This window comes from Tribolium castaneum, chromosome 4 (genome assembly GCF_031307605.1).
Source record: "Tribolium castaneum strain GA2 chromosome 4, icTriCast1.1, whole genome shotgun sequence".
Lineage (NCBI taxonomy): Eukaryota > Metazoa > Arthropoda > Insecta > Coleoptera > Tenebrionidae > Tribolium > Tribolium castaneum.
The window spans coordinates 4,961,313-4,974,085 of NC_087397.1; the positions used below are offsets into that span (position 1 = coordinate 4,961,313).

General features: G+C 35.1%; 1 protein-coding gene across 5 annotated transcripts in view; it reads right to left on the minus strand.

Moving 5' to 3' along the window:
- LOC664001 (RYamide receptor) overlaps positions 1 to 10,072 on the minus strand; it is a 35,767-nt gene extending 25,695 nt beyond the window's left edge. For 2 of the 5 annotated variants that reach the window (XM_008202971.3, XM_064356013.1), the window contains exons 1-2: positions 5,421 to 5,639; positions 576 to 1,241 (exon numbers count right to left, since the gene is read on the minus strand). In XM_008202971.3, the coding sequence (XP_008201193.2) occupies positions 576 to 1,132 (557 nt within the window). In that variant the 5' untranslated portion in view covers positions 1,133 to 1,241; positions 5,421 to 5,639. 5 annotated transcript variants of the gene reach the window in all.
- Between the last annotated feature and the right edge of the window lie 2,701 nt (positions 10,073 to 12,773).

Here is a 12,773-nt window from a genome sequence, read left to right on the forward strand (position 1 = left end):
GTTACTTTTAATAAACTATGTATGAAGACAAGTTTAGTGTTAGTGGACTTGTAACGAGAATTTTAATTTTTTGCGAACTAAAATCCCGACACAATAAATGTGTACAAAATAAAATTCAACTGTTTGATACACTCTAACAGGGCTATTTATATTCTGCTTCCAGTGACCGAAACGTTTTTATCTTAGTATCGAACTGTAATAAAAAGGCTGATAGCGTTTTACAGCTGCCAACGGTTCGGTGAAAATTGAACATATTGTGAGAACAGGTAAATAACGCCCAAATGTAAGCATTTAGTCATTTACAAAGCTCGATGATAAAAAAAATGGAAGGCAAAAAGCACAGAGCGTTTCTGTGATTCCCATTTTGAGGATAATTTGATTAAATTTCCTCAGCTTAATAAAGTGTCAGCAAGTGGGCGAAATCAGTTTAATTTGAATCGGCACCTATAAACTTTGCCTTTACCGTAAAATCGATACCCCCGCTATTTAAATTCTTGTCCAAGTGCAATAAACCAGAGCACGAATTTGCGTCTTTCAGCGCCGACACTTCCGTTATAACACAAAATCTGGCTTACTTGTCGCATTGTTCGTAGGCGCTCGTCCCTAAGATGTTCTCGTCGTTTATAAGGGTCGTGAATGTAGCGCTGGGTAAAACCGTGATTCCGGCTATTAGCCACACCAGAGCGATAATGTACGTTGCGAATCTTTTCGAGATCCTGGGCTTCAGCGGCCACATGATGATCATGTATTTGTCGATGCTGATGGCGACGAGCGTGTAAGCGCTCACGAAGACGGACAGCGCCTGCGAGTAGTTGACGACGGGGCAGAGGATGCCGCCGAAGGGCCAGTACTGCATCAGGAGGGACACGGAGGTGAAGGGCACGCAGAGGAGGGTGATGAGGACGTCGCCGATGGCCAGGTTCAGGATGAAGAAGTTCGTCACTGTTCGCATGGGCGGCGACGAGAGAACGATATAGCACACGAAGCTGTTGCCGATTAGGGCCACCACGAAAATAATTGCGTACATCGAATACACCGCACTGAGAAAGTACACGTTGGCGAGGGTGCTGTTGGGGTTGACCAGCTCGCAGTCGAGGCTGAAGCTTTCATTTCTGGTCGTGTTGGCGTCCATTGTTCGCTGGGGCTCAGCCGATGGTGCTAAACTTTTTGTTTTTTGCCGGATCTTTCCCCCTTTGTAACGTCTCCATGGCTATTCGGGGATGCGGCTCACTTGGCATCGCCTGAAATAATAAACACTGTTTGTTTTTTTGTTCCGAAAAACAACACTGCATTTATCGTTTCGTAATAATTTGGCAAAGTTGGCTCAACTACTCGATCATTTTTTTAATTAAAAAGTGCGCTTTGCCAATGCGATACAATTCCCACGTGTTGAAAAAAATATAAGTTTAATTTCTGGCGTTCACGTTCTTAAGAGGATCAGTGTTTGCCGTGGAGAGATGAGGGAGCTAATCTTAGCACCGGCTCAAAGAATGTCTTATCACGCCAAAGTCTACACTTCAGATTGAGGCAGCAACTCTGAAATAAGTCGACTCATATAACGTGATCAAAAAACCATGAATAGAATATCCTGAAAGCCTTTTGGTAACCATAAATACGATTAATTTAAACTCGCGCCGAGATAAGTTAAAGGTAATGAAATTCCAGATACGCGATGGGATTCCACAATTGATAAGTTGGCCTGTTTAGGAGTGATTTGCAGGTAGAGCTGATGAGGCCTGTTTTCACTCACTCAAGTGCAGCCACTTAAAACCTCAACCGAGACAATTAGGGGTTGATGGAAAACCACAACACAAGTTTTTTGCACAATTTTGTACGAAATAAATATTGCATGTCGTCGTAAATATTTATTCGTTGTTGTTCTGATGCTTTGGAAATATGGTAAAATTGGTGGAGGCGCCGGGCGACTTGAAATAACTGCAAACGCCTCGAGCCTAGACGTTTTGCAAAAGCACTTACGAGTACAAAAACAAATCGTGCATTGTTCTTTTGCTCACTTTAACACATATAAACGCCAAAAATGTATATTGGGTTACCCTTGATATTGCTGAACTAAATTTATGCTCAATTCTCTTGGAGACAAAAATCTAAGTAGAAACTTAACCAAGCAATCAATATATCAAAAGGAAGCAACGGCGAGGTAGCAGGAAATTTTAAACACGCACATAAATCTTATTTAAGCTGTGATTACTTAATACATTTCCCGCACAAAACATGTGTTTTGTTCCCACCGCGTTTGCATAATTTTCGCCTTTTTCAAACTGTGTCGGGTCCAATGGGAATAAAAACTAATTATAAAAAACATGTATTTATGAAAAAATATTTGAATTGTACCGCAAACACGTTGGTGAAAACAAACAAAATTAGTTAAATTCAGGCAAACCTAATTATTTTAGCAGAACCTAAAATTTATGGTGTAAATGGGTTTGAAACAAGAAAAACAACACGTGTCCTCTGTTATCTTTTTAAAACGTGATTTACGTGTGTAAATATATTATTCAAATAATTTAATTGTAGCAAATGCGGAAAAACTAACCACTTGCAAAAACGCTGAAAGAATAAAAGAGCATTTGAGGGAAAGTTTTTGCCGTGCTGTATGGGATTCTCAAGACGGCTAATGGAAATGAAGAAAAAGTGATATTTGGACGTGCTGTGATCGATGGTTCCGCCCAAATGTGGGAAATTACATTGTGTAGCAAGTTTAACATTATTTATTTTCTTAATTAAACATTTGTTCAGACCTGAGCTGCAAATTAAATTTTTCGGTGTGTTTTTCAAATGTAATCAATTTAAAATGATGACGGTCATGTCAACTGATTTATTTCGGTCTCCATCGGGGATTATTGAGCTGAATTTTCGCTTTTCCTAATCTAATTTTCCACAGACAACTTCAGCTATTGTGTCACCCGCTTTCACACAAAATCTGGGAAACGCAGGGGCAAAAAGATGTCTTCAGCAGCAACTAACAAAAATGATTGCACAATCATTTGCTCATTAGCTAAATCATTCATAATAACTCATAAACACAAATGTTACCAAAGTAACATTTTTTTTTATTTACAAAAATTTTTGAAGTAGGAATACTACTCGAAGCAATTTTTTTCCCAGTTTTGTTCTATTCGGCAAACCTGGTTTTATACTCGGTCAATAACAGAGTTTAGAACTAAGTCTGTTGCAGTATATTAATTTACTCTCTACTGAACAAAATTAAATGTATTTACCTAGAGCTAGAAATGAATATGTATATCCACTTGTAATATACCTAGATATAGATATTCCAGTTTCAGTAATTCCACTGCAGAATGTTCCGTGATAAAAATTCGTTACAAGGTGTTATTAATGATAATGAAATTTGTTGACATTTTGTTAACATGATGTTTCGGTCCCGATTTTGAGTAAACGCATTAGAATGATTTATGCCTTGATGTTATCAGGTTTGGTAATAAAATTTAATACCATTAATGGCAAATCGATTCCATCTGACACTATCTGCTTTAAGATAAATGTAAATAAAACAAAGTTGTAACGCCTAAGCAAGCTTTTTAGACGATTAGGTGTAACCTTAACCAGAGAAACCTTTCTGTAAACTTAAGACAAGTTTATCTAACTAAGTCCTTGTAGGTGTGGCCCACAATAAGCAATTATCTGCTTAATTACGAAAGATATTTCATTACTAAGTAACAATACGCTGTACTGATGGTAGTTAGATTCAATTCATTTCGAACAAAGTACGTAGGGGTTATATCCTTTGAATGGGTTCATTACTGGCGCTGTTATTGTGTCTCAATACATTCTTGACAACAAATTGTCAAAAACCTGCTCTCGAGAAATCAAAAGTGCGAAGAAAATTTTGTTTGAGGACCTGTATTGTCGACATATTGACAATTTTGTGCAGCAAAGTAATATTTCAAAGACAGAACAAAACAACGTTTGGATACATATTCATTTTTGCATTAGCATAATTATTACAGAATGTAAAAATTAATCCGTTTGCTTTTTTACAATTTAAATTATGTGCAAATTAAGGGTCTGATGTCTTGCCTTCAATTACTCAAAAGTGTTTGCCCGTCTCGGAATCACCATTTAAAATCTAACAAAACAATTTTGATAATGGTGGTGATCAACTTAATTAATTTTAAAACGTATTTTCCTGCTTAACCAAAATTTAATATTCATTTCCATATTTTGTTTAGGTACCTACGTCTAGCACATTATTTAATTTTTACACTTACAAACTTTTACAAATCACTGCATTGAACACGGAAAATGTTGTCACATATTTAATAAGATTTAAAAATAATGTAGTCTAGCAGCGAAACTTTGATTCTGCACCAAAGTGCACGTTTCAGTCTTGTGTAATTAACTTTGAAATTAATTCAACTCTAAAAACAGATTTGGCTTCTAGGTGCAACAAGATTAATGTTGATTTCATTTATTCTGTCATGTTCAATGCATAATGTTCCATTATGTGCGTCTCCTAATCCCATAACATCTGTTTTGCTCTATGAGCAAGGAAAACTCAAAGCTGTGCCATAACTGAGTTAAGCTCAGTAAATTAGAAATGTATTCGGCTTTTCCTGATTATCAGCCTGATATCACTCTGTAGTGAGTTACTTTGTTCCCAAAAAATTGGGTATCAGAATGCGCTGTATAAATTCTTGGGCAAACAATTTAAAAAATTCGACGGTTCTAAAAATTGACAGTCAATGTTTGCGCTAAAAATCAATAAATTCTTCTGCTCAACTAAAGCGTCGCAAGCTTCAGTGTTGTTTTATTGCTGTCGAATAAAAAGCAAAATTTAACCTTTAATTAGTGTTACGAGAGCATATTTGGCCGAAGCAAACTTTAATTAACTTGTGGCAAAACGCAAATTACCGTGTTTTAAAAGATTTAATCAATACGAATCTTCCCACCTTAATTTTATTAAAATGGAGTTTAATCTTGTTAATATGGACGAGCCTCGAAACCGTATTAAAAATTTATTAGGAAATTGAGTCGGCATAAGGAGTTATTCATCGTTAAAGGTAAACTTTAAAGCATTTCGTCGTTTAATTAATGCTAAATTAATCCAAGTTATGGCAGTTTTTAATAGAAACTGATTTCGTCGAGACTAATTTGAAAATACCAATGGAAAACTTAATTAGAACCGAAATTCGGAGACGAAAAAAGTTAATTAAGAATCGAGCTTTTATTCCCTTGCTTATGGAATATTAATATAATTCCCGTGTAAACGCTGCAAGTTTGCTACATTCCTTGCTATTTCACAATTACAAGTTGCAGCAGCTGCGAATAAGGCTCCTCGAGTGGGCACTTAATTCGCAAGTTTTTATTCAACAAGTTACTGGTAAATATAATTACACCGACTTTACATTACAGTGGAAATTAAATTATTTTGTTCTTACTTGAGCGCGTCAGCTTTCCGCTCAAAACTTTGATGACACTTTGCAGTAACCTTGTTAAGTAACACTCGAAAGCTTGGAATAACTTGCTAATCTCAAACAAATCACTTTATGATATCGCCAAAATGTTTGTCGAAATTTTTAACAAGTTGGAAACTGCGCCAGTGCGACAGGTGGTTGCATTAGAGCTTTCGGAGCCGCTGCTGAAGGAAGCCCGCGCGGTACTATATACATGAGCTTTCGAGCTTTCGGAAGTTGGCGTTCATTCATAAAGCGACTGCGCACTTACATCTCTATATCTCAATAAAAGCGATAAAAAACGTCCGTCATTGTAACACCACCCTCTGATTAATACATATTTAATGAAATACTTTCGTAAATGTCTCAGACGGAGACATTTTTTGTATTCTTTCAATCATAAGGTCGTCCGTTTTATTAGATTTAACCCGAAGTCATTATTGTCCAAAATTGCGCTTCACACGTCTCTTTTGGATTTAAATTAACCAATCACGCCTTGAATTGCTGTTGTAATTAACCAAGAGGAAGGAATTAGTACGATTAAAAAACCATGATTAAACAACCAACCGATTGTCTGAACTGTAGTTAAATCCTTTCTGTTTCACGTCCGAGTCCATTATCGATATTGTTTGATCATAAAGCACGCTCGAGGCTCCATTCTCTAATTTTCAAATACGTGTCATAAAATGAACGTTCTGTGTAATCGTTTAATGAATAGTGGTCACAAATTTTTGGTCGCGATCAGTTAATTTGACAAAATAACTATACATTATTGCACTTCTACCGAACGTGCTTTGAAAAGATAAAATTTATCTCTAATTATGGCTTGTCAACTATCGATTATGGACAAAAATGAGACTGTAATTGTGGCAAAGTCGCAACTGTTATCGTCGTAATACAACATACTTTTCCCGTTTTACTGCAGAGAGGTTTAATCATAAACCCACATTATTCCGCCATAAATGTAAAGGTGATGAACTTGACGTTCGTTGTAAAAATGTTTGCGAAGCTTCTATACATTGTATAGTAGGATAGAATAAAATCCCACTTGTCTTTCGTAGCACTTAAAATATAAACCTAAATATTAATTAAATTTTCCTGCCGTGTAATTATTTATGTGGAGAAACTGTCTCGGCCGACAAAGTCACTATAATAGGTCCCACCTCAGCTGTCCTATTCTGATAAACCCTTAAGCATTCAAAGGCAATTACACGGTTCGTAAGCCGGTAACCACATTATTTTTTATTTAACCCTTTTATGGGTGGATTACTTGATTACAACATCCCCGATGTAAACACACATGAGTTGTTTTGGCTTGCCACTGTGTGCAAGAAATTGATTTTAGCAAAGTGGGAACGTAATTTATTATTACAGAGACAAACAATGATCGCTATCTAAATGTGCCCTTGAACCAAAACTTTATGCGAACTCATAAAAAATACAGGATCAAATCCCCAAGAATAGAATTTTTCACTCGTGTCTTGCGCAAGTGTGCTGCCAGAAAATTTATTTCAACGAATACTAATCCCTTCATAAATTTTATCATTTATGTTGACATTTTGAAGCGAAATTATAAGAAAGGTTTGGATATTTTCAATTTATAATAATATGCTCACAAATCGAGCAAACAGCGCTCTTGTAAAGCTTCTTTAACAGACTGTTTGGCAAAGTTGTATCAATAAATACAATCGCAACAAAAGGCTTCTTTGAACGATATTTTTACGACTTATTACAGATTTAATAAGCTTGATTTGCATAATTTTCAGTAATTGGAATAATGCACGTGTGGAGAGCTAAAGCTCATTACCTGTACATAAACTTACAAATCTAACAAAACGTTCTAGACTAAAACACGCGAATGTACAAATTCACCATGTCTTTGAAGTTTGGAGTGTTGTCAAAGCAGTTAACATCAAAGCTTAGCTCCGAAATACCGCTTATAAATCTGAAAGATAGCAGATTGGTTGCTCAAGGTAGACGTTATCACTGCACTATATAATAGTTTTGCATTAAAAATAGCAACCACTTAAACAATTACAGGCACTCCACTTTAATATTTAATTACCCAGTGCTGTAAAACGTAACTGGCAATAAAATTGCATTTCGAAATTACATTCATACGTCCAATATCTCATTTTATTGTCTCGTCTGGCGACATCCGTAATGATTACCTTTGATTTCATGCCCTAAAAGCGTGCATTAAAACTTTTCATACTCCTAAATCAATAGAGAGAAATTTCAGTTTTTACAGCTGCGTGTTTTCATTGTGGTGCTAAATCTTTCTGAAATATATTTTCCCCTTATAATACGTAATCTCAACACAATTTTTTACTGCGGGAAGAAAAACAGGAGAGGTTTTATGAGGGAAAAATCCAAAGCCATTAAGATAATTAATCAAGCAAGTCAGGTGAGCTTTTATTAGAGCAAAATTCCAGACCGATCGTATCGATTAATCGTCAGACGTCTTGCATTTTTGCATAGAACCAATTTTAATAAAATAAATGTGAAAAATACCGTTTCAGTTTTCCACACCTACTGCTAAATTTTTTAGTCAAAATATTTTAATTTTAGCTAATTTACTACTAAGAGGAGAAAATTAACGCAATTTGCTTACTCTGGCCAATGTGTTTGATTGATTGCATAATGGTTGCACTCTGATTGCAATACCCAATTTTTAATTAAATTAGCCCAACCAGCATCATTTATCTCAATCGCTTATCATTTATATGATTTTTGTGTAAAGAAAGCCAACTGTTTGTTATTATGACAAATTAATCTGTACGTAGAGCAGAACCACTTATTTCTGTCACTGTTATGATTGATTAAAATTAAGCCCAGTGCAAATAAAATATGGAAAACACAATTAATTCTAGAAAGTTGATTTAGTTATATTATTATCGGAGTATCTAAAAATACTGAGCACTTAATCCAGGAATAAATTGCGATTTTATTTTTACTGCATTTTTTAAATAAAAACTGCGTGTTTACTTTCCTCATTTTGTTTACCAAAACTCGACTACAATTACAGCTATACCTATTCAAACTGAAACAATATTTTAACAATGAATGTTAGTAGGATGGCTATAAAACGAATATGACACAGATTTTGTTTATAACGAGCATCTGGATAACTTACCTATCGCCACAAGAAAAATATAGTTTTGAAATTCGGAGTAAATATTTAAAAATTCAAATGAAATTAGAATGCATTTGGTAAATATTTAAGTAACGTTCATTCTGAAGTTTTATGCGGCGTTTAAACCTGTCTTTAGGGCCAGGAACATTTTTCCTCCTTTTACGGTTTCATTTAAAAGCAATTAACCGCTTTTTCGCTCTAACAATGCCATTTAAGGTACCCTAGAGTTGGCAATCATCCCAAAGCATCGATTTTACATAATTATAGATGGAACGGCTCCACTGCTGGAACTTCTGGCCGTGATTACATCACGTTCATAAACTATGTAATCTGCTAATTAAAGAAAATCTGAGTGAAAGTCGCATTTTCCTAAAGTTATTCAAGGGAGGTATCTGTAGCTTGCAGGATCAGTTTAACTTCCAACAAATTGTAAAGGGTTTGCGCTAAGAAGTGACGCAGAGATGGATTTCACTGGCCACATCAATCTCCTTCAAGGAAGATCCACGAAACTGTGTAAAGGATAACAGAGAAGATGCGTCAGAATTTTTAAAACTCCTTAAAAATAAACGGGATCCCGGGCTTGATTGATACGCAAATATTTAATCGATTTAATTTCATTCAGACAAATATTTCAGAAACGTTTTTATTCTCCCTATACTGACTCAGTGAATTTAATTAGTGCCCATTCAAATATCATATAATTAATGCCCAATGAATCTAATTTATGTAATTACTTCAAAATAACATTCAATAAACAGTCTGCAACAGCAACATCAAAAACAATGGTTCATTCAAATTCAGCGATTTTATTACACCTGTTGATTTAATATAATATTTACCGCGAATAAAGTATTTAAAGTTGTAACTGAAATTGCTTTAGGTTTTGTTAAAATAAAAGCAATACATAATAAATAACCGTATTTATTTGGTTTTAGTTTGCCACTAGTTAATTAATTTACTACTAAACTTATAGAAAAATTTATTTTCACTCAAGCTTGTACCAAACTTGAATCTGTTAACAAATAAAAAATGGTTTATATCAAAACTATTTGTTTTTGCCGTCACTTTCCTCCAGAAATAACAAGTCAAGCAATAAATCGAAGAAATGTATATTTTGCAGCTATAAACTCTTTAAATCAACATAATATCGTTTTTACGACTTGAAATTTTCTGCACGCACAATGTAAGATTTAACAAACCTTTGCAGGACAAAATTTAATAAAACTCTTGTTTCCTCAAGTATTTATTTAAATACTATACCTAACAATTGGTTTGTGCCACAACAGATGTGGAAATAATTGGAGCAATTAATTAAGGTATTAAGAGTGAGATATGTGTAATTTTTTTGTTACAATAAAGATGCAAGAAGAGCCCACACTACGTTTTGGTTGAATTTAACCAACTCACCTATTACTATTAAATTAGAGGCTTCCTATTTCAAATACAAATAACTCAGCATCACGGACACACATCAGACCACACCGTTCCTCAAACAAAACTGAAGGAAATTCATCTAGGTTTCAGTTATTAATAGCTTTCCTGTTTGCAACAAATTTTATTTATTTTCCCACATAAAATAAGTTCATTCGAACATCAACAGCTTTATTAATTACAGTTTATAGTACACATAAATTTACAATAATACAATACTTTTCGTCTGTTTGTACATTTTTAATGCTTAAGCTAGTTCTAACATAATATTTCATAAAATGCTAAAACAGTTTCACACACTGGTAAAGCTTGTAACAATAAATAAAAACTTGACTAACGTCCGGACTAAAATTGCTAAAATTTAATTATAAAAACACACATTAGTCCTCAATAACTTACGTACCTACAATTCGTCATAATCACACAAATCACACGTAATTACTTTTCAAGAATTATTAGCTGGGATTCACTAAATTGTGATAAATTCCTCTCGTTTTCTTCCACCTAATACTGCGATAATTACAGGGATAAAATCGTCTCAGTTCACTTCTCCACAAAGTAAATATATTACTCTGCAGTTACTAAAAATGAGTTAGTCGGTGAAACAAAATTTAAATTACGAAACTTACCCCAACTTTAAGTAAAAAACACATTAGAGCTAATTATCTTGTACGAACAGACACAAGCTGATGGAAATCTGTACCTATCAGCGTACGGTTTTCCATTTTCATCAGCCGTCAGTAACAATTTTTCGACGAACTTTTGTCGACACCTTGTTTTTAATTTTCTCACCTTCTCGTAAAATTTGCACATTTGATTTTTTCTAAAACACGTACTAAAGTCCGTCCTGATTCACAATAAAATTAAAAACTTACATCACGCAGACCTCTACGGACACTCCTTGCTTGTATCCATCGAAGTTGTAGATAAATTTCAGATTATTTTTTATATTATATGCCGCTTTTGGGTATATAATACTTTTGCGTGATGCACAAATACACGAAGTGTCTTGGTTCCGGCTCATAATGGGCTCTATTACTGCCATACTCTGAAAGTACCGAGAAAACTCTTTTTCGCGGCTTTTTAATATTTTGGAGAATAATTCTTTAGGGTAGCTGTCTAAGTGTTCACAGTACGTGTGATTTCGGCAGTTGGGGACCACCGTGTCGTACAAGAAATCACCCCCAATTTCACTCGAATCCGGAAAGGCCAAACCCTTGCGATCATCTAAAACTATGAAATTACTACTTCTTTCCTCATTAAAACCAGTTTAAAATTACACAATTAGAAGACGAATGAGAGAAAAAATTAGAGTGTCTTCATTAAAAAACTTTGTGTTATTCTGTTACATTCTCTGAGATTAGTTTACACTGATTAACGCTTGCTAAACTTACCCATCTTGGCTGGATTAATTGACATGGCTTGAATGCCCAACTAAAAATCAATTTATTAATCAAACTTGTAACAGCTTAATCACACAGCGCTTCACAAGATATATTCCTACCTCTTTGAAAACGGCAAAAAACAACACAAAAACCCACATTTCTTCCACTGCCACTGAAGGTTGTGTACTGTCTTCTGAACAGGTACATCTGACACTAACAGCAAAGGATTAAGAGAAGTTAATGATACTTACCGTCCACCACCTTGACCATCATTTTCACTAACAGCAGGAGACCGGCTCCGAAGGGTATTTGACTACGAAATTCTTTCACAAGAATTTACAGATCGCCGTGACATCAAAACTCATGTTTACTTTTATTTCATTAGGAAAGGTGAAAAAAAACGAATGTATAGAATCAAAGTTTTATTGTACCGGGAAATGGTATAACATTTCAGCTTCAAAGACACGTCTATTGATCGCAATTTAAGGAAAATTAGTTGTCAGCAAACTCTCCTAAACTCGGTTAAAATTAATAATTGGTTCGTATGCACAGACACAGGCGGAAGGAAACCAGAATAAATCCCACACAGGTTTTCCGTATTCATCGGCAACCAACAGCAACATATCGCTGTACTTTTGCACACACTTCGTCCTAACTTCCCGCGGCGTTCCCTGGAATGATCTGCAAGCTGTTTCAGCTCTAATAAGAAAGTAGAAATCGTAATCACTTCATGCACTTACACACATTCTTCTGTCCTTACGCCTTGCTTGTAGTTATCAAAGTTGTAAACATATTTCCACTCGTTTCTGACGTTTTGCGCCACTTTGGGATATTGCGTTTGGACGTGAGAATTGCAGATGTAATATTCAGTTACTCCGTACAATCGATTTTTGATAGATTCTTCCTCGGCGGTGCTTTGCGGCATGAAATAATCTTCCCCGTATGTGGTGTTTTCTAATATTGCGCTAAATTTATTTTTGGGGTAATGTCCAACGTCCTCACAAAATGTTTTGTTACCGCTACACTTTGGAGCAATGAAAGTTTCATGCTCTTCCAGCGAGTTCGGAAAAACGATGTGATTGTTTCCTGCCATAAAAAATAATTAAAATTTCATTTTCGAGGCGATAAATCTTACTCTGCCAGGCTGGACTTGCTTGAATACCTGACTAAAAAAACTATAAGAAAATCCAGAAAAAGAGAAAAGAAATAACTAACCACTTCCATAGTCATAAAATAAACACAGACGAAAACACACTTCACCCACATTCGATGTTTGCAGCCACGAAGAATAATGTTGAATAGAGTCGTAAATAAGTGATTAGGAAAGTTGGAAGGGTTTAGGGTTTCGGCCAGAGGTGGGGAGAAGGGTTCGTTCATTGGTTGTGG